The sequence below is a fragment of the Symphalangus syndactylus genome, chromosome 8 (assembly GCF_028878055.3).
Source record: "Symphalangus syndactylus isolate Jambi chromosome 8, NHGRI_mSymSyn1-v2.1_pri, whole genome shotgun sequence".
In the NCBI taxonomy this organism is placed as follows: domain Eukaryota; kingdom Metazoa; phylum Chordata; class Mammalia; order Primates; family Hylobatidae; genus Symphalangus; species Symphalangus syndactylus.
The window spans coordinates 138,576,441-138,599,608 of NC_072430.2; the positions used below are offsets into that span (position 1 = coordinate 138,576,441).

Consider the following 23,168-nt stretch of genomic DNA (forward strand, 5'->3'; position numbering starts at 1 on the left):
TCTGAGAGTGCCTCCCCCACCCAATGCTGGTTTATCAAAAGAAGGGGAGCTTCTCACTGCCCGTCCTACTCCCAAATTCACAGCAGAAATGTGTGGCGCCCTTGGAGCAAGGTGCATGGGGGCTTACCTCTCATTAACTCACCTACCGTACTAGACTTGGGTGGTTTGAGCAGTCCCACGTTATCTCTGATGCCTTGAACAATTTAAAACAAAATTTTCTATGCCCTGACATCTGCAGCTGCATTCACCCCTGGAAAATGCTGAGTACACGGGCTGAACCTGGGGTGCCTTTCCTGATCCTTACCATGCCCAGGCAGTTCCAGCAGATCTTTAAGAAAGAGCCTCTTCATCATACTCTGCACTTAGCTGATTTTCTGTTACTACTGTTCCAAAATTGATGTATTTTCACAAGTAATTTGAAGATTGTGTATGTTTTCCATCCTTGAAAAAAACCTTTCCTGAGCACATTCTTTCTGAGCAGCATCTGTGGTCAATGTGGATGATTGATTGATTGATTGATTGATTGATTTTTGAGACAGAGTCTCGCTGTGTTGCCCAGGCTGGAGTGCAGTGGCATGATCTCAGCTCACTGCAACCTCCGCCTCCTGGGTTCAAGTGATTCTCCTGCCTCAGCCTCCCAAGTAGCTGGGACTACAGGTGCCCAGCACCACACCTGGCTAATTTTTGTATTTTTAGTAGAGATGAAGTTTCACTGTGTTGGCCAGCTGGTCTTGAACTCCTGACTTTGTGATCTGCCCGCCTTGGCCTCCCAAAGTGCTGGGATTACAGGCATGAGCCACTGTGCCCTGGCCCTGTGTGGATGTTTTAAAAATGCATAAACTTGGCTCTAGAAAATGACCTTTGGCAATTTGGCATTGAAAAGGCTTCCTTGATATTTATAAATTATTCAGTTATCTTTTTACAGTCAGGGAGGAAAAATATCTTTTCCTCTACCTATCTTAGGCTCATGGCTGAGATCCCTATAACAAAAGACAGAGTAACAAGAGGAAAGCATAGAAATTTAATATAAGTTTTATGTGACATAGGAGCCTTCATAAGGAAAGGAAGATCCAAAGAAACAACTTTTTTTTTTTTTTGGAAATGGTGTCTCGCTCTGTCCCCCAGGCTGGAGTGCAGTGGCGCAATCTCGGCTCTCTGAAACCTCCACCTCCCGAATTCAAGCAATTCCCCTGCCTCAGGATCCCGAGTAGCTGGGATTACAGGCGTGCACCACCACACCAGGCTGATTTTTCTATTTTTAGTAGGGACGGGTTTCACCATGTTGGCCAGACTGGTCTCGAACTCCTGACTTCAAGTGATCCACCCACCTCAGCCTCCTAAAGTTCCAGGATTACAGGCGTTAGCTACTGTTCTCAGCCAAACTTGAACATTTTTAATAGTAAGTTTAGTGAAGAGTGGAAAGTTGTGGAGAAATAGGATAGGGCAAACAGAGTATGATCCCACGGTAATAAACTGGGAAACCTGGCAAGCCCTATGCATTCACATTTCTGTCTGCATCCCTGTGTCTTTGGAGATGAGGACACTGTTTTCCTTTAGGTATAAGGAGTGTGCCTCTCACATGAGGGTCCTATGACCTGCTGTAGGGAAAGGTAAGAAGATCCTTCCTAGGTGATATGACCTGCTTCAGGGGAGAGGGGCAGGAAAAGTGAGATCAGAGAGACCTTCCTGATTGTGTGGTTTTTCTCCAATCCTTTCAGTTGAAAATATTCAATATGCCATGGTGCCATATTTTGAGGTAGTGTGTCCTAAGCCCTATCATCACTTATATTCTGGATGGCCCCCAGAAACCAGTGAAAAAAATGCTCATAAAATGTCTCAGTAGGGGAATAAAAGTTAGAAAGGAACATCATTGAGTTCTGATAAATTTCAGAAGCAAGAGTCTACCAACCTCATTTCCTGCCACAGTCCACTTTGGCAGAGTTCTGTAAAACGCACCCCACACTACCCACAGATCTAAATTGGAAAACTGAGTGAGCACAAGGATGGGTGGAAATTGTGCATAGGCAAGAAAAGCACAGCATGAAAAGGAGCACCCCCCCTTAGCACCTATAAAAATAAATAGTGTAAAAGCAGTCCTCTTGCAGGAGGGGATCAGTCCTGCACAAACATGAAGTCTCAGTTCTGGGGATGCAGCCATGAACAAAGGCACATGGGCTGGGCCTGGAGGCCATCATTTGGTGGGAGCTGGACCAGAGGTGAGGTAGATAATTTGGCGGACAGCCTGCGATGCAGTGAGTGAGGGGGCCTGGGAGAGCTGATTCAACAAATACGTGCCAAGAGCCTACCACATGATAGTGGGCCCTGGGGATTTGGTGCTAAATAAGCTAGAAGCTCTCTGTGCCCTCGAGCAGGGCTCATCATCTGGGGGAGTGGGGAGCAGAGAATGAAAATGGAAAAGCCTTAATTAAAAAGTGTGGGAAACACTAATTTTAGGGAATGTGCAGGGCCACAGTGGTTTAAATGGCCACAGAGAGGACATTTAAACCCTTGACTACAGTGCATCAGGGAAGATTTATGGAGGAAGGGAATGTTCAAGCTGAGACCCAGAAGATGAATTGGAGTTAGCCAGGCAAAGAGGCAGAAGCTGAGATGGCACCACAGAGCGAGGAGTGGGCAGAGGGAGGAGGGAGTTAAGAGAGGTAGGAAGACGGGGGAGAGAAGACCTCAGGACTGAGGGTTGCAGGAGACGAGTGTAAGGCTTGAACTGTATCATACAGCCACATTTTAGCTCCATACAGTCCCCTTCCCCCTGCCCTCAGCCCACCAAGTCACAATGAATCCCAGAGGAAGGAAAAACTGTAGACAGGAGACATGACAATGCAAGAAATGGTGACATGAACCATGAAACATACATCATGACGCCTCTTTGATGACTGGACTTGTTTCCCTCAAGGCGGAAATGAGCAAAGAAACTCCGAGGGCCCGTGTGGGGAGACCTGCAGGTCACCACATGGAATTAGGCTTCTCAGACCCTGATGCTCACTCATGTGACTTGGGGAAGATGTTGGCGGAGGGGAGGGTCATGAGATGCCCCCCGCCTCTACCTGGAACTCTACTGAAAAAAGAAAAGTCGCTGTTAGATAGGAAATTTGGAGTCAAGGGCAATTTGGAAGTGGGAAATCTAGGGAGAATCCAGTACATGTGACTAAAGGAATAGGCTTAGGTGGTCCTTCTCTCTGCTTTTTTTTTAAATCCTCATTCTACTGTTCACAGGTGTTGTGTCTTTCAGTGGCTGCTGGACAGGTGTTGCCTTCTGGTTTTTTTTTTTTTTCCTAAGGGTATTTGATAAAATGGTCACTGACTGCCACCACTGGATTCCTGTTCCATAGAGGGCTGATTATGCCTGTGCCTTTAGTGTAATCTCAAATATTTTGAAGATTCAGAAAGTAAAAATATAAATTTTGCTAACCTAGACATGGTAATTGGTGGCAATTAAGAAAAATTTAACTTGCCAAGAAGCATAGTTTTTTGTGGGGTTCTTGAACTACTTAGAAAAGGAGACAAAGTACTCATAAATATTACTTTAAATATTGATCATAACATATTTCTGTGCTCTCCCTATAGCTGTGAGCCCCTAAAGTCTGGCTTTCAGAATATAAATGTATTCACGACCCCAAACTCGTGTCATATCTTAAAGAACCATCACAGTCAACTCTTTTAACAGCATTATTTTAAGATGTTAAATGTCACTTTGGGGATGACATTAACGATCACACACATGTAATTGCTGTTCTTAATGAAAAAAGTGTTTTGACGATTTGGATAAGTTGCTGTCTTTCTTTCCATCATTTTGCCTTGAAAGACAAAGTGAGTCAATTCTAACTAAAAGCACAAAAAGTCTTTATATCAGGGAGAGGATTTGGAAGTTCAGATCTGGAATTTGACTCAAAAATGGCACCCAGATACTAGAAGCACTTAATGACATGCCTCAGGACTCTCGTTGGTTCTGTCTTGAAGCCATGTCATGGCTGGTGGCTATAGGACCTGGGAGAAGACTTAGGGGGCCATTCTGTGCCTTCAGGTAACAGAAGTCCTACAAGCATCATACTTTTTTTTCTGAATGATTCAGGGGAGAAAACAAACAATGGATAAAAGTTGCAGTGAGGAAGATTTTGATTCAGTACAAAGAACAATGTCTAACAGTGTGGGCTATCTGGAATTGAGATTAATTGTTCGGTGGAGGTGGTGAACTGCTCATCACTAGTGGGGTTCAGGTTGAGGATGTGTGGGAGGAGGGGCTGCATGGGATAAAGGTCCATTCTCCAAAGATACACTGTACTCAGTCCAGGATCAGGGGAATTAGGAAATTCAGTGTCTAAGTAAGGACAAATCAGTACTCCAGATTAGGGGTGAGGTTGAGAAGGCAGGACAAAATTCATTACCTTCCCCTAAAACTTAATTAATGATTAAGCACAATATGACTATAAAATGGAAACAAATCCCCCAATTTGGTCAGCAAATGAAAAGAGGCTTCAGCACAAGGAAGCCACCAGATAAGTCAGACATGAAAGAGTGAATTTGGACCTGTCTCCCTAGTGGGCCCCTGGGAGAGTGGCGATCTCATAATAATCAGAGAAATGGTGTGTTTAACTGTTGAGATTATCCCTCTTCAGACAGTTTATGTTCTCGGAAGAAACAAAGAAACACTGAGAATAGGAGACAGCAGAAGGACAAGATCTTTCTCCACCCTCGGGTGGTGTGGTGGTAATGGGACAGAGAGCCAAGAGCCCCACTTTCTAACTGCAGACTACCCAGGGTGCCTGGTCACTGCCTGCTCATTTTCTTCTCCTCCTTGGAGATGACTAATGCCTGAAACCACAGCACTTGGTGGTTGCCAGAGCCTCTAGCTGGCAATTCATTTCCTACATGTACTTTGCTTTGCCTCCAAATGATGGTGACGTCATGGGTTTAATTTTGGAATTGTTCTTCTTTGGAGAAAGATGCAAGATTTTTCAAATGACTTTCAGAAAAGTAGAATCCAAAGTTTCACTTTTGGCACTTTTTTTGGTGACATCTTCAAGTAATAAAAAAGTATGCTACCCAGTAATTGCTTTTTCATAAAATGTATTATTTTTCATGATTCGGAAAGCAATCCATATTCATTATAGGACATTTGAAAAATATAGAAAAGCACAAATAAAGATGAAGGGCACATGTAACCCACCATCCAGACGAAATATTGTCAACACAGTGGTGTTTATTGTGTTATTTTTGTGTGAGTGTATACTAATTGGATTGCTCTATGCACACACATTCATAATCTAACTTGCTCATTTAACTAATAATACATTGCAAACTTTTTCCATATCCACAAATAGCCATCTAATCTATATGACAATCTTCAACTGTGGAGTAGTATTCCAGCCTATGGATGCACCATAATTAATCAGTTCCTTGTTAAACATGTAGATTGTTTTGATGCTTTTGCTAGCATATAATGCTATGTTAAAGAGTTCTATGCATTCATTTCTGAGCACATGAATACATTTTTCCTTTGAGTTATTTCTAAAGAGAAATTTCTAAATAAAGGGTATGCACCTCTTAAGTCTTTGTATATTGGCTGTCCCCCCTCCTCCACCTTCTGGTCCCCCATTACCCTAAGGCAGTAACAATTGACGGATTTGCCCCCTTGTATGGGAGACCTATTTCTCCATGTTCTTGCTAACACGGGATATAGTCATTATTTTACTGCTAATTTTCCAGTACGGTTAGTGAAAATGCGATGTCATCATTTCAGTCAGCATTTCTTTGACTGTTACAGAGGTTGGTCATTTTTTATTTTTATTTTTTGGTCATTTGTCATCCTTGCTCTCTGGCTGTCTGTGTCCAGGAGTGTCTATCCTTTCCATGCTGATTTTTAAGCACTGCTGTTGGACTCTCTTATTGATTTTGTTTGAAGAAAAGACATTGAAACTTCTTTGTTGGGAAAAATACAATTCAAAAAATTAGTTAAGCATTATTTTGCAAAGTGAATAACCACACTTAAAAATAAAACCATATTTGCTATGTAGAATTTGCTTAAATCGAGGCTGGGCACAGTGTCTTAAGCCTGTAATCCCAGAATTTTGGGAGGCCAAGGCAGGTAGACCACTTGAGGTCAGGAGTTTGAGACCAGCCTGGCCAACATGATGAAACCCCATCTCTACTAAAAATATAAAAATTAGCTGGGTTTGGTGGTATGCGCTTGTAGTCCCAGCTACTTGGGAGGCTGAGGCAGGAAAATCGCTTGAACCTAGGAGGCTGAGGTTGCAGGGAGGCAGAGGTTGCAGTGAGCCGAGATTGCACCACTGCACTCCAGCCTGGGTGACAAGAGTGAAACTTCATTTCCACACACACCCCCCCCCAACCACACACAGAATTTGCTTAAATCCAGCCACGTGCATATTGGTTCTGTCTTTGACCCCCAATTAATTCTTTTTAAATCCAGAGAAATCTTGTAATTATTCCTAAACTCTAACATGTTGATGAATACATTTAAATGGTAACTCAAAAGTTAAAAACAACATCATTTTATTCCAAATGGACACCTGTGTGAGCATATGTGCTCTCTTGTCCCTGTGAATTTGTGTGGAGGTTTGACGTCCATTGCATTCGTACCTGAAATGTAGGTGACATGTGGATCTGTTCTTTTGTTTTCCTGTCATCTGAAAGGCTCAGGCACCATAAGAAACTGAACTAAAAATCTTACTGGAATATGTCCCAGAACAATCTTATGGCATGCCCTATCTTGGGTGAATTTTCTTTGAGGTCCACAGCTCATGTTTCAGAAGGACAGCAACAATGCCTTGGGCTTATTTTCCTCTCCTCCAGAGCTCCTACCCCAGTTTTAGGTTGAGAGTAAGTACACACTTCATCGGCAATTATCCAGCTGAATTGTTTAGCATTTTTATGTCATCGAAATGGAAGAAGAGCACATATCAAATGTGAGAACTAAATTCATTAGTGTAATGATTTTGCTAAGTCACAAAACACACAGATAGGATTTGGGTCGATTATTTAGAATAAAGATTGCATTCCTATTTCACACAGGCAGCTCCAATTCTTCATTGTTAGGAGAAAGCCATTACTATTCCATCGCTCCGATGCTGTCACTAGGAAGTAACATTAGTCAGACCAGCCTGTGCAGGACGAATCTCATTCTTAGTTCTAGAGTCTCACAAAATGCCTGGAAGATCTTAATTTAGGAAGCAAGGGGCAAATGAAACAATTTGAATGTTTTCTTTTTCTCATTATTCAAGGTTTCAAAAATGAGGACAACGAGACTCTGGCGTGGGAGGGTGTCATGAAGGAAAATTACCTTGTCAAGATCAACACAAAAGCCAACGACACCTCAGAGGAGTATGTCAGACATCCCTTTCTGCTTTGCAAGGCTCCCTCTGTAGACATAAGCCCATAGAACGTAGGCAGCTTATTTGAGCAAACTCAGTAAAGAGCATTTTCAACAGAGAGCAATACCACCACAAATATATTACTCGGGCAATTGAAGATGACAAACACATAAGTGTGTGCCAGCCTTTGGAGAAGGGGAGAAAACACCCACCTACTATCCCAATTGCCCTTCAAGGCCCTGGGGGAGAGAGAGGTATTTGAAGCCTGCAGTGCAGGGCCATGGAACTAGGTAACGAGAGAGTGGGTCCCCTGCTGCAGCTGCAGAGGTGGGTTCTGGCAAGACTCACAGGTCATGGGCCTTTGGCATTATCTTGCAAGTGCCACACACCTATTTATCTTTGTGGTGAAGAAGTACAGAGATTAGAAGATAGAAAAACCATTTTGTTGATCTGTTACAGGCTGCCCCTGAAAAATTCTGAATTCATTTATGAATCACATGGAGCTGTTATAAAATCCATGTAATTAAGAAATACATTGATTCAACATCTTATAGAAATAGATAAGTCATAGCTAAGTCTGTAGGTGGCCCACAAGTAATGTGTTGTGAAGTCTATAGAGCGTGCTCTTATTGTAAATGTTAACGTTCTTCACTGACAGCTGTCACTCTTCCTCAGGGTTCAAAACACACCTCAAGTTTCACTCTAACAAAATATGAGTATATATAAGCATAACTAATACCTTTGCTGGGTTCAATACAGCTATTGAAAGAAGCATGGGATGCTCATTCTCTTTTAACAACAGAGATGATGTCATAAGCTCTCCTCCGTCCCTAGACTCTGAGATCTAGGTTTTGCAAGGGACAGACAGACTTACAAGCCATTTTTCACCACCCTATCAACAGAAATAGCATTTACGTGCTGTGCTTCTAATTGTGATGAGATAAAATTCTGCTTTGTTTGGGTACTAAGAAGAAAATCAGAAAGAAAGGTAAATGCAGCTGATCCTTGATTTAGCTAAGAGTGAAAATGACTTGTATTCTGTACTTTAATTTAAAAGACTGCAAAATGGAGCCTAATAGCCCTCTCTCAATCTATTTTTCTCTTGTTCGCTTTCTTTTTCATTAACTTCTTTGCAGAATGAGGCATCGATTTAGACAACTGGATACAAAGGTATGGTTCTGTTAATAGTTTGAATTTTTTTTTTTTTTTTTGGTCACTAATACTTTGAGCTTTCAGCTAGAGGCCAGTAGTTGTGGTCAGAAAATAAAAGAAGTTATATTCAGCTTTCTTAATTCATTGTCTAAGAGCGGGGTGCTGGAATGGTATTGCTTCTCATGCTCTAAGCATCTCCCAGGGAAGAGTCTTGAAGTCCCACTTCCATGATGTCTAAAATCTTTTCTGTCTTATCTGACTCAGGGCCCCCTCTTCTCTTTCTTTCAGCTGTGGAGGCAGGTGAAGATGCTTACAATTATAGGGAACATAAGGAAGGCTCAAAAGAGCTTTTTGGGAGCCAGTGTGCCTTGATGTTAGTCTTTGCTGCCACTCTGATTCGTTGCCTGTTTTATTTGGAGGGCATTGGAAATGCGTGAGTACGCATATGAACACCAGGCATAGACAGAGTGTGTCTGACCTCACTCTGAGCTGGGTAGCTGAAATTATAATCAGGTTCAAATCACAATCAGAAATCACAATCAATTCATATATGCTAGATCCCTGCTAGGCTCTGAAGAGGAGACGATATTTGGTATTCTATCACGTTATTTTGAGAATGGCATCCCGGATGATGACATTCATAGACCTCCCAGTGTTGTGGTATTTGGTGGGTAGATAGGACCCCATCTGGTTTGGCAAAATCTCCACCACCCAGTACCTTGTCCACAGTAGAGCCTTAATAAATGTTTATATTGAATGAATAAATGAACAAAAGGGGTCCTTTGCAGAGCTCTCATATGAGAATTTATCTGTTTACGGTTTCTTGTTTATTTATTTGTGTTATTTACCCTCAACATTTAAAAAATCTAGGCAGTAGTTGGCAGCTGTGAAGGCCCTAAGTCTAGAGAACCGTGGGTTGTTATAAGCAGCTGAAATGAGGGGCAGCATGAACCAGAAGAGAGCCCAGTGGGAAGAAGTGGGGGAGTCTGGGTTATTCTGCCTGGGAACTTGCTTGCCTCTTCATAGAGCTGGATTTTATTCCCATGCAAGGGAAGGCTCGGGAGTTTTAAAACCCAAGAGGGACCTATCTGGAATCCTCCTTTCACAGTGCTCTCTGAGTGATCAGAATGGTCGTGGAGGAGAGGCTCCAGCAATCTGGTTGGGGAGTTAGATGCGCTAGGAACTCTTCTACGTGGTGTGTTTGTAGAGAAAACAGTCTGTTTTAATTTGTTTTGTTTTTTACTTGAGAGTTTATTTGGGGTGACTTCGGAGGGAGCTAATGGAAAGCCATCTCAGGGTTTGGGCAAAAGCCTTCCCCAAGCCACACCTCGTCCTGACCCTGCTGTGGGACATGCAGAGAGTGGACAGAGGAGGGCAGCAACAGTGGATGCAGGAAGAGAGGGACAGGATGGGAGCCTTGGCGCCATCAGAGGAGGAGGCAGTAGAATTGTGGAGACAGGACCAGCTGACCTGACTCCTAGGGTCCAGGAAATTCGTCAGCCTGGACCCCCACTGCACAGCGCAGAGCCTCGGCCATCACCCAGGAGGTCCCACCGCCTCCCTCCCCTTCTCCCTTTCCCCCTGCTCTCTGTGTCTTTTTTTAAAATTTCCCCCTCTGTCCTCTTACCTCCCCTTCTGAACAACCAAAAAACCCTCCTTCTTTTTACTCACACATAATTTTAGGGATAATCTTTTGTTTCTCAAGAAAGCTTTTGGAGTCTTTTAAATTTATTTTTAAACAGCTTTATTGAGATATCATTGACATATAAAATTATATGTATTTAAAATGTACAGTTTGATACTTTGATGCATGTATACATTGCAAAATGATCACTACAACCCAGCCCAGCTAATTAACGTCGTCTTACTTCTACATATTTACCATCTGTGAGTGTTGTATGTATGTGTGAGGGAATTAGATTAATTTAAAATCTCTCCTCCTGGCAAATTTCGTGGGTACAATATTGTTAACTATTGTCACCATGCTGTACAGTCGATCTCTAGAATTTATTTTGCATAACAGAGACTTTCTGCCCTTTGACCAATATCACCTTATTTGCCCCTTCTTCTTAGCCCCTGGCAACCACATGCTACTTTGACTTGATGAGTTTGAGTCTTTTAGATTTCACATATAAGTGAGATAGCGCAGTATTTCTCTTTCTGTGTCTGGCTTATTTTGTTTAGCATAATGTCCTCCAGCTCCACTTATGCTGTGGAAAATGGCAGGATTTCTTTCCTTATTTTAAGGCTGAAAAATATTCCATTATAGGTATGTACCACATTTTCTTTATCCATTGATCTCTTGATGGACGTTAGGTAGTTTCCATATTTTGGCTACTGTGAGTCATGCTGCAGTGAATGTGAGAATTCAGATATCTCTTTGTGATCCTGATTTCAATTCTTTTGGATCTAAACCCAGAGGTGGGATTGCTGGATCATACAATAATTGTATTTTTATTTTTTTGAGGAACTTCTATACTGTTTTCCATAATAGCTGTATCAACTTACCTTCCCACCAATAGCGTACAAGAGTTCCCCTTTTCCCACCTCCTTGCCAACACTTATCATCTGCCTTTTTGATAATAAGCATCGTAACAGGTGTGAGGTATTGTCTCATTGTGGTTTTGATTTGCATTTCCCTAAGTGTTGAGCACCTTTTTATATACCTGTTTGACATTTGAATTTCTTCTTTTGAGAAGTGTCTAAGTTTTTGCCCACTTTTTAATCAGTTTATTTGTATTTTTGGTATTGAGTTGTATGAGTTCCTTATGTATTGTGGATATTAGGTTCTTACTGATAAATGGTTTGTAAATCTCTTTTTCTCACTTAATAGGTTGCCCTTTTATTTTATTTGTTGCTTCCTTTGTTGTGAAGAAGGTTTTGTTTTACATAATCCCACTTGTTTGTTTTTGCTTTTCTTGTCCTTGCTTTTCGAGTTATATCCAAAAAAATCATTGCCACGACCAGAGTCAAGAAGGTTTTCCCCTATGCTTTCTTCTAGGAGTTTTACAGTTTCAAGTCTTATGTTTCAGCCTTTGATCCATTTTGAGTTGATTTTTGTGTATAGTCTGAGATAGGGGTCCAATGTTATTCTTTTACATGTGGATATCCAGTTTTTTCAACACCGTTTATTGAAGACTTTCCTTTCCCCACTGATGCCTTTGGAGAAATCAGTTGGCTATAAATATGTGAATTTATTTCTGGGCCCTTTATTCTATTCCATTGGTCTATAGTCTGTTTTTATGCCAGTACCATACTGTTTTGATTAGTTTAGCTTTGTAATATAATTTGAAGTAAGTGTGATGCTTCCAGCTTAGTTCTTTTTGCTCAAGATTGCTTTGGCTATTCAGAATCTTCTGTGGTTTTATATAATCTTAGGATTGTTTTTTCTATTTCTGTAAAAAAAAAAAGCTCATGGGATTTTGATAGGGATTGCATTGAATCTGTAGACTTCTTTGATTAGAATGGATATTTTGGCAATATTCATTTTTTCAATCCATGAACATGGAATGTTTTTCCATTTATTTGTGTCTTTTAAAATTTCCTGGCCAGGCACAGTGGTTCATGCCTGTAATCCTGGCAGTTTGGGAGGCTGAGGCGGGTGGATCATGAGGTCAGGAGATCGAGACCATCCTGGCTAACACAAGGAAACTCCGTCTCTACTAAAAACACAAAAATTAGCCGGGTGTGGTGGTGGGCGCCTGTAGTCCCAGCTACTCTGGAGGCTAAGGCAGGAGAATGGCATGAACCTGGGAGGCAGAGCTTGCAGTGAGATGAGATCGCGCCATTGCACTCCAGCCTGGGAGACAGAGGAGTGAGACTCCATCTCTTAGAAAAAAAAAAAAGTAAAAGATTTCCTTTATCAGTGTTTTATAATTTTCAGTGTACCAGTCTTTTACTTCTTTGTTAAATTTGTAAGAATTTTATTCTTTTTGTTACTTATATTAATGGATTGTTTTCATAATTTCCCTTCTAGATAGCTCTTTGTTGGTGTATAGAAATGACATTAATTTTTGTATGTTGACTTTGTATCCTGCAAATATACTGAATTTATTTATGAGTCCTAACAGTTTTTTTTTTTTTTTTTTTTTTTAAGACAGAGTCTCTGTCACCCAGGCTGGAGTGCAGTGGCGCAATCTCGGCTCACAGCAACCTCTGCCTCCTGGGTTCAAGCGATTCTCCTGCTTCAGCCTCCTGAGTAGCTGGGATTACAGGCGTGTGCCACCATGCCCAGCTAATTTTTGTCTTTTTAGTAGAGATGGGGTTTCACCATGTTGAGCAGGATTATCTCCATCTCCTGACCTTGTGATCTGCCTGCCTTGGTCTCCCAAAGTGCTGGGATTATAGGCTTGAGCCACCACGCCCAGCAGTTCTAACAGTGTGTGTGTGTGTGTGTGTGTGTGAGTGTGTGTAGTCTTTAGGGTTTTCTTCATATAAGATTATGTTATGTGCAAACAGAGATAATTTTACTTTTTTCTTTTTTATTTAGATGCCTTTTCTTTTCTTTTTTTCTTGTCTGATTTCTCTGGCTAGAACTTCTCATGCTATGTTAAATAGCAGTGGTGAGAATGGGCATCCTTGCCTTATTCTAGATCTTAGAGAAAAAGCTTTCAGTTTTACCCCATTAAATATGATGTTAGTTGTGGGTTTTTTCATATATGGACTTTATTGTGTTGTGGTAAGTTCCTTCTATATAGATTTTGTTGAGAGTCTTTTTTTTCCTTTTATCATGAAAAGACCTTGAATTTTGTCAACTGCTTTTTCTGTATCTATTGAGATGATCATGTGGTTTTTGTCTTTCATTCTGTTAATGTAGTGTATCACACTGATGAATCTTCATATGTTGAACCACCCTTGCATCCCAGTGCTAAATACCCCTGGGTGGTGGTGTCTCCATGGATCCTTTTAATATGCTCTGAAATTCAGTTTGCTAGTATTTTATTGAGATTTCTGTATCTATATTCCTCAGGAACATTGGCCTATAGTTTTCTTTTCTTGTGTTATCTTTTTCCAGCATTGGTAAAAGAACAATGTTGGCCTCACACAATGAATTTGTACTTGTTCCCTTTTCTATTTTTTGGAAGACTCTAAGGTTTGACATTTGTTCTTTGACTGTCTGCTAGAATTTACCAGTAAGCCATCTGATTTCCCAAAAAGCCATCCTGGGCTTTTCTTTGTTGAAGCTTTTTGATTGCTGATTTTTATTTTCTTCATTTGTTGTTTGTCTGTTCAGGCTTTGTATTTCTTCTTGATTCAGGTCTTTGTAAGTTGTACATTTCTAGGATATTTCCATTTCTTCTAGGTTATCCACCTTGTTTGCATATAATTGTTCATACCAGCCCCTTCTGATCCCTTTCATTTCTATGCCCTCTGTTGTAAGGTTGTCTTTCTCATTTCTGACTTTATTTATTTGTGTCTTCTTCCTTTTCTTAAAAGGTTTGTTGATTTTGTTTATCTTTTCAAAAAACCAACTCTCACTTTCAATGATTTTTTTCCCACTGTTTTTCAACTCTCTTTTTTAAAAATGTATTTTGCTCTTGGAGTTTTTGCTCTACTTTAAACAGCTTACTAAAGTCATTTTACTATTAACAAATACAAGGCTCTCTCAAAAGCTCCTATAGGGAATACAAAATTTCCCCATCTCCTTATACCAGAAAACAAAGTTATTTACAATTCATCTTAAGTCTGTAAGTATGGATCTTACTATGCCTTATTTATTTTAGGAAGCCATTAGCACTTATAGTTTCATTTTTTTCTTTTATTTTTAAAAAGTAAAAGTAAAAGGTTACTACTGGAATTAAGCTCAATTTAAAGACAGATTTTTTTTCTTGAGTGAGTGATAAAGCAAATTAGAAACCAAACTGTACAGAAATTGCTTTTAGCAAATGTAGTAATATGACATGTAATTTAAAATGACTTCATGTATCTTTTGTAATAAATTTGTGAAACATGCATGGATCAAGATTAATTTCATTATGCCTTTTACTTAAATTGTCTGCTGTTTTTGTGTGTGTGGGGAGATCTTTTATTTGCCAAAATTTGATTTCTTAGTATCACATTATTTTTATTAGTATTATACTTTTACCAAAGCAAAATTAATTAGTATCTTATAATTTTATTAATGTTAGTTACATAGAACATTATTCTTTTTACATATTACTTGTTTGTATTATTGCAATCTATTATCTCGATTTGGGAGCACTAATGATTTGGATCTGAGTAAAGTTAATATTAATTGGTTTACTAATTGGTTACTAATTACTAGTGATATGATTTTAGAAAGTAAGCAATGATCAGGATCTGAAATATCACATGCCACTCTCATTCTGCCTTAGTTTAGATGTGCCATGCTTGCTGTTTAGTAGACATGCCTGTTTTTTAGAAAAGGCACAGAGCAATAATTTAAAAATGAAAGTTGGAAAATTTATCTTAAGACCAGTTCTATTTTTTTCTCTTTCCAAGCTTAATGATCTCAAGGGTCTTCTGAAAGAGATTGCTAATAAAATCAAATAAAACTGTATGAACTCTAATGGAGAAAAATCTAATTATAGCAAGGTGAGTCATTCTAATAGCTTTTTACTTTGCTTCGAAGATTTGCATCTTTTAAGACTAATTTAAAATCATGATTTTTTTCCCTCAGTTATTTTATTTCCAAAAATTACCAAATTTGAAAATAACGCATTGTGCAAAAAAAAAAAAAATACAGAGATAGAGAAAGAAACAAGTTGAAGTTCCTCCTCACATTACCTTCCCTACCAATTTTGCTCCCCACACCAGGGGTTAGCATTGCTAGGGGCAGGGTATAAGTATCTTGTCCTGTAGGACCTTTTAAAACACTTGCAACCTATACAGCTATTTTGGTTTGAATTGAAACAAGGTCACACTGTTCCAAGATCTGCTATTTTTTAATCTTCCTTAATTCTGTATCAATGTATTTACAGATCAGCCCCAAAGATGTCTTATTCTCATATTATATTTATTACTATGCATATAACAATATGTTAATCATGTTTTTACCAACAAAAAATGTTTTGGTGAGGCAGTCAAGGTTTTTAACAATAGCTCTTTTGCACAATAAAAATGCAATTCAATTAACTGGCAAAATTTAACCCAAGGCTTTGCTCCATGGTCTTACCATTTGCTTTTATTATGTTTTCTCATTACCTGTCCAAATCTTAAAACCAAATGTTAAGAATGTTTTTAGGGACATTTCGAGTTAGGAAAAAAACAGCAGTGGGCATTCCACTGGATTAGAATTTTTTTTTTTTTTTTTGAGAAAGCAAATTGCAAGGAATGGAAACATAATTAAGAATTCTCTTCTTTCTCCTTCCTGTCTTCCCTTCCTTCCATGAGTATTTATTGAGTACCTGCTCAGTGCTCAGAACTGTGCTGGCCCTGGCACTGACCTCATACACTGACCACTGTCTATGCATTAAGTACTTAAGCTGCAGAAATTCCTGTTCATGGGGTGATTGTGCTATAGGGGAAATCATGTTGCATCAGGTTCCTTTCAATCTTTCTGGTCTCAGAGTTCTTTTCCTTGGGTTCTGACAGTTATAGCTCATATTAAAAAGCACAGTATTATGGAGGGCTTTGTTAGAGCAAGACTGATGCATATTTGATGTAATCTGAAAGGGAGGTACAGCCTCCTGATGTGCTCAAGAAAATAAGCCTTGCATATTAAGGGAGAACTTATTTCAACTTTTTCATAATCGTGTTTAATGAAAACACTATTAAACCTTATAATAAATTACAATTTGGGTTTTGAAACACATGCCATCTTGTTTAGTTTATCTGCTGAAATATAGAAAAAAATAACCAGCAACGGATAGAACAACTAAAATGATACAAATCTAAAGGTGATTAAAGAGTTGTAATAATCAGAAGAGAGTCAGATTCAGACATGCACATCCCCCTCTTAAATCTCCAATCTTCTCATCTCTTATTCTTTCTCAAATGTGCTGAGTAAAATGGGCAGACAGACTGATTTCCTATCAACTCACCCTTTGTTTAACCTTAAACTTTTATTAACATATTGAGAATTAAGTAACTGATGAATGAAAAGGAACGAAGAGAAGGACATCACTTATTTTTTGTGTGTGTGTGGGTGTAGACATTTGCATCTACACAGAAAAAAAAAAAGAGGAGCAAAAGAGCCCATGAGAAAACAGGTGGCCCCAAAATTCAGAAGCACTGGTGGCCTCAGAGACAACAAATTTGGCATGTCCAATTTTTTGTATGCTTTTTACTTCTAGATATAAGATCATTTTTTTGAATGTTGTGTTTGTCATATCCTTAAAAACATCACTGAAAATATAACTTTATAGGCAACCAGCTAGGTATACTCTGCCAGCATCTCCCTAGGTTTCTTTCTCTAGAGGGGTGAGGGTAATCTTTCCCTGGGGTAGTGGCCAGGGAAGACAGGGTCAGTCTCTTGCGGGAGTGAACTGGAAACCGTCTGATGTAGGCGAGGAGCTGACCCTGGGGACAAGCCTTTACCAATTCCCCCGTCTCCATCCCTGAATCAACCTTTGATCCAGGAACTTGGGATGAAATAAACAGATAATTGTCTATTTTTTTCCTTCTCTTACACCAAAGTTGAAAGGAAGTAAGAATCCAGGGCGAGAGCAAGCCATTTGTTTTCTCCTATTTTTATACTTCAGCAGTGGGCACCCTCCCTGAAGATGATGGGAATAGACCTTACCTTAAGGAAGCTCCCTGGAAGTTGTTCATTTCCTGCATAATAATCCGTTGATTCTTGCATTTGCTGCACTTAAGTTCTAGTTCATTAAAAGAATCTAGGCTGTTCTTTGGGGGACTCATCATAAACCCACATTTTTATAAGTTATTTCAGTTTTAATTCAGTTTTTAAAAATTTATGCAGAAATCACTGAGCAAATAAAATGCTCAGAAACGTTCTGGGTTTTAACCTAGATTGAATGAGTTGAGCCTTGATCATTCAACCTTAGTCACGCAGCTCACACCGACAAATTGGTCAGAATATACATCTTTAAGAGAAAAAAACATTCTCAGAGCTGCTTCTATAAAAAAAAATCTCTCAACTTTGGCGGTATATTTGGATCTATTCCCAGTATATTCCCAGTATATTTTGAAGCAAACCATATCCTGCCTGAGAATGGAAGTGGGAAATCTATTCTTAACACAGTGTTCTTTCTTTGTTTTCACAGATCATATTAAGGAATGCTGATGAACAATTTTGCTATCGACTACTAAATGAGAGATTTTCAGACCCCTGGGTACATGGTGGATGATTTTAAATCACCCTAGTGTGCTGAAACCTTGAGAATAAAGTGTGTGATTGGTTTCACACTTGAAGATGGATATAAAGGAAGAACCTTTCCTTTACGTGTTTCTCCAGAACGGTGCCTGTTTCTTTCTGTGTCTCAATGCCTGGGACTGGAGGTTGATAGTTTAAGTGTGTTCTTACAGCCTCCTTTTTCCTTTAATCTTATTTTTGACGAACACGTATATAGGAGAACATCTCTCTTATGGATAAGAACCTGGTCATGCTTTACTCCTGTACTGTTATTTTGTTCATTTCCAATTGATTCTCTACTTTTCCCTTTTTTGTATTATGTGACTAATTAGTTGGCATATTGTTAAAAGTCTCCCAAATTAGGCCAGATTCTAAAACATGCTGCAGCAAGAGGACCCCACTCTCTTCAGGAAAAGTGTTTTCATTTCTCAGGATGCTTCTTACCTGTCAGAGGAGGTGACAAGGCAGTCTCTTGCTCTCTTGGACTCACCAGGCTCCTACTGAAGGAACCACCCCCATTCCTAAATATGTGAAAAGTCGCCCAAAATGCAACCTTGAAAGGCACTACTGACTTTGTTCTTACTGGATACTCCTCTTATTTCTTATTTTTCCATTAAAAATAATAGCCTGCTATTATAGAAAATTTAGACCATACAGAGATGTAGAAAGAACATAAATTGTCCCCCATTATCTTAAGGTAATCACTGCTAACAATTTCTGGATGGTTTTTCAAGTCTATTTTTTTTCTATGTATGTCTCAATTCTCTTTCAAAATTGTACAGAATGTTATCATACTACATATATACTTTTTATGTAAGCTTTTTCACTTAATATTTTATCAAAATGTTTTTATTATATTCATAGCCTTCTTAATTAAACATTATATCAATAATTGCATAATAGGCAACCTCTAGTGATTTCCATAATTTTGCTCATTGAAGGCTGTTTCCAGTTGATCATTGGGATGAGCATCTTTGTGCATGAATCTTTTCGCTGTATTTTGGAAAATTTTCCAAGGTTAGATTCCAATAAATATCTATTATTAAATATTAAAATATTTATTATTAAAACCATTTATAAGGCTTTTTCGTAAATGTATAGCAAATAGGAATTATTAACTTGAGCATAAGATATGAGATACATGAACCTAAACTATTAAAATAAAATATTATATTTAACCCTTAGTTTAAGAAGAAGTCAATATGCTTATTTAAATATTATGGATGGTGGGCAGATCACTTGAGGTCAGGAGTTCGAGACCAACTTGGCCAACATGGCAAAACCATGTCTCTACTAAAAATAAAAAAATTAGCTGGGTGTGGTGGTGCACTCCTGTAATCCCAGCTACTCAGAAGGCTGAGGTACAAGAATTGCTTGAACCCGGGAGGCAGAGGTTGCTGTGAACCAAGATTGCACCACTGTACTCCAGCCGGGGTGACAGAGTGAGACTCCGACTCAAAATAAACAAACAAACAAATAAATAAATAAATAAATAAATATTATGGATGGTGAAGGGAATGTATAGAATTGGAGAGATTATCTTACTGAACACTTGTAGTCCCAGCTTTCTCTGGAAGTGGTGATATTTGAGCAGGATGTGCACAAGGCAATTGAAATGCCCATAATTAGTTTTTCAGCTTTGAATACACTATAAACTCAGTGGCTGAAGGAGGAAATTTTAGAAGGAAGCTACTAAAAGATCTAATTTGAAAAACTACAAAAGCATTAATTAAAAAAGTTTATTTTCCTTTTGTCTGGGCAGTAGTGAAAATAACTACTCACAACATTCACTATGTTTGCAAGGAATTAACACAAATAAAAGATGCCTTTTTACTTAAACGCCAATAATGAACTAAAAGGGAATCTTGTTCATAGGGCCAATCAATTCATGGTTTCAGATGCTGACAGCAGATGGGCAAAATTTACATGACAAAAATCGTCAATGAATGAAATATTCAAAATTTCTCTATTAGTGAAAGAATGTCACTTTCACTTCACCATGGCAACTAAAATGTCTGCCTTTTCTGAATCCAGAAGAGGGTAATGTCGTCTCCGTGCTGACTGGAAAAATAAAGTCTATGGATTATGTAAGATTGTGCAGAAACAACAGCCTCAACCTCTTACCCTCAATTCAAGTAGGAAATTTGAATAAAACCAGTAAATTAAATCTAAAACTTCCCAGAAGTCGCATTTAGCAAAACCTATCTGATGATCCCCTTTAAATGAATTTGTCCTTATATTCATATTTCCATTGACTGTTTCTGTTAGCTTCAGAAATAGGCCTGTGAGTACATCAGTATCAGCTGCAAAAGAAATCCTCCCGTTGACACTAAAGGTAGAAAACTTGCCCAATACTGAGAAGCACCTTGCATTAGAGAGGGAACTGTTACATGTTTTCAACCCAGTTCATCTGGTGGATGTGTTTGCAGGTTACTCTGAGAATTTTGCTTATGAAAAATCATTATTTTTAGTGTAGTTCACAATAATGTGTTGAACATACTTCTAATCAAAGGTGCTACATCCTTGTGAATGGTACTAAATGTGTCCTGTGTACTTTTACACAACTGAGAATCCTGCAGCTTGGTTTAATGAGTGTGTTCATGAAATAAATAATGGAGGAATTGTCATGTGTTGCTTTTGTCATTTTATTGAGAGTGACAAAATAAAATTCCTTAATTCGGTCAGATTCACTTCTATAGGGATTTGGTTCCCAGAGTTACATAAACTGACTTCTCTAAGCAGATGACTAGAGCATTCTGATTAAATGCAAGCAGATGAATTCCCCCCTGTTTCCGGTTCTTTACAACACGGCCAGATCTGAATTCTGTGGCCCACTTTTTGGTCTCCTCCAAGTCAGGCACCCATCTGTAGCCCTGGGGACTCCAGATTCATTGACTCAGAGCCACCCCAATGTGTCATGGGTCTTTTTTGAGGCCTCATGTGGGCTCACAAACAGGTGCTCCTGCTCTGTGTTGGGGTCAACACGAATATGGATTGTCCACAAACCACTTGACGATAGAGCTTCGGGCCCAGCAAAGGACATGATTCCCTTGTTGTAGGCGTTGTCTCCAGAGTGTTCCTGGGCCCTCCTGCTCCAAACACACATTCGTTCCAGGAAGAATCTGGGAAATGTCTCTTTTCCCATGCTGCTGCTTCTTGGTCCACCTGGGGACTGAAGTGTGTTGTTGTCATGGAGACAGTTGCTGGCTGCAGCCTCGGTCTCAAAATAAAAGGCTTGGAAGTTAGGGTTGAGCTGGTGCTGGATACGGGGAGCACACATCCCACTGACCTTCCCAACCTGAACTGGGGCATGAGCAGGCAAGCCTTTATTCCCCTGAAGATAGAAATCTTTATGGGAAAAGTGACAGTAGCTGGCCTACCTCATTTGTTTATCAGACCCAAACAGGCATCTCTGAACCACAATTAATTTAGTGGGAGTCAGCTGGGGCTTAGGGTACTGCATGTACACATTTATAGCATCAAATTTTTAAAATCAGTTTTTTCCCTACAGAAGTCTTATGTGATAAGAAGAAATTTCCCTTCTTCCTTTACATGTGTAACATGTTGTTACTAAATGTCAACTTTGGGCACTTCTTTGGTGATAAGAATGATTCAAAATAAGTGAAAGGGATGGGTAGCTTGTGCCTTCCGTTATTTTACAATCTGTTTGAGTAGTTGAGGTTAATTTAAGAAATGAAATTAACACTACAAGGCAGAATTCCAGGTGTGTGTGTATCTTTATTCTGCAGATCTACATGCAGAATAAGGAGATTCTCCTGTGTGGAGTAGAGGATGAGAGAAGTGCCTGGGGACGCTCATCTTTGCTTGTGCAATAAGACAGAGAACATTGGCTTCTCCTGAATTCCTCCCAAGGAGACCAGTCTTGTATTTGTAGAGCAGAACTGCCCCAAGAAACTCCTCAAGGTAGAGGGCAAGACACAGGTGGTTGCATGTGGTCACTAACTGCGGTGCATTAGGCAAGGGGGATGCATTTGAAGTTGCTGGGAAAATATTGAGGAGGATTCAGGGAGAATAAGAATAGCAAAAGGGGGCAGGCTAGAGGAATGTGTTGGAGGAGTGTGTTTTGAGGACCCTTTCCCTGGGATGGTACAAATCTTTGGAAAATAAATACACAAATCAAAGCACTTGTATCATCAGAACACCCGTGACCTTCTAGAACATGGAGCATGGCATGCCTGTGAGCCCCCCACAGACCCCCGTCATGCTAGATTGCAGCAAGATCCTTCAAACACCTTTCCATCCAAACTCTCACCTCTCCCATTGATTCTCAACACTGCTCTGGGGGTATCTTTCTGAAACGCAGGATGGAGCCAACCATTCCCTGCTCACAAGTCTTCAGAGATTCCCTATGTACTAACTCCTGCCTAACTCCTAATATGGGGCTCATGTACAGCAGCGGCCTGGTCCTTACTGACCTCTGCAGATGCATTTTAGAGTCCTCCCTGCCTAGTTCCCAAACTTCAAGGACAGCCGTCTGGGCACAGACTTCATGCCAACTGCCCGTGTGGCCCTCCTGTCCTGAGCTGAGTGGCATGTTCCCCTTTGACACTTCCCACCACCTACTGCCCGGCACTCGGTGCCAGGGGAAAACCAAACCACTTGGGTTGGCCACTCTTCCCCACGGCTTTCCCCTATCCTTTGTTTTATTCCTCTAGGGGTTTCCTAAAAGGAGGCAGCGTAGTGCTCTAACTCAGAACTGTGGGACAAGTTTGCATCATTGTTCAAAAGCTCTGCGACTTTGAAAAGGTTATATGAGTTTTCTGTGCCTTGATTTATGCATCTGTAAAATGACCCTCCTTCCTCAGAGGGCTGAGAGGATTCCATGAGATAAGTTGAAAAGTCTCTAGATCCAGGGCTGGCCCTTTATAACTGCACAGTGAGTGTTAGCTGTCCCCATCAGCACCATTTTCAGCTGTTCTCTCTGGCTAATGTCTCTTCCACCTGTCTCTTTGGCAAACTCTTATTTTACCATCAGGGCCCAACTTGGGAATCACCTCTTCCTGCAAGCCTGCCTTGATCCTCTGCCCCCAGAGCAACCTCTGGTAGCTTTGTCCTATGAGGGCTTCCTGGCTCTTCCACTCATGGCATGTGTAGAAAATAGAACCTGTAGGTCACCTGGTGCTGGACAAGGATTTCTCTTAGTCACAGGCCCTGGCTGGACCCTACTTAGTGGCTCAGTGCCTTGACATCCCTGTAGCCAATTCGTGGTCAGGCAGCTGTGATTATCAAATCCCACCATGATCTGGTCATGTGTCTCCCTTCCTCACTGGACTGGGAAGTTCTTGAGGGAAGAGACTTCTACTGGTTTGTTTAACTCATTACACCCAGACAGTGTCTGGTCTATTGCAGGAGTTGGATGGGATATTTAC

At 40.0% G+C, this 23,168-nt stretch overlaps 1 protein-coding gene across 2 annotated transcripts in view; it reads left to right on the forward strand.

The window, feature by feature from the left end:
- TRPM8 (transient receptor potential cation channel subfamily M member 8) overlaps positions 1 to 18,851 on the forward strand; it is a 160,822-nt gene extending 141,971 nt beyond the window's left edge. The window contains exons 20-23 of one of the 2 annotated variants that reach the window (XM_055291029.2): positions 7,260 to 7,359; positions 8,486 to 8,519; positions 14,964 to 15,056; positions 17,690 to 18,851. In XM_055291029.2, coding sequence (XP_055147004.1) covers positions 7,260 to 7,359; positions 8,486 to 8,519; positions 14,964 to 15,014 — 185 coding nt within the window. In that variant the 3' untranslated portion in view covers positions 15,015 to 15,056; positions 17,690 to 18,851. The remainder of the gene's footprint in view (positions 1 to 7,259; positions 7,360 to 8,485; positions 8,520 to 14,963; positions 15,057 to 17,689) is intronic. The other variant, XM_063645322.1, reaches the window with a different exon arrangement.
- The last annotated feature ends 4,317 nt before the right edge of the window (positions 18,852 to 23,168 follow it).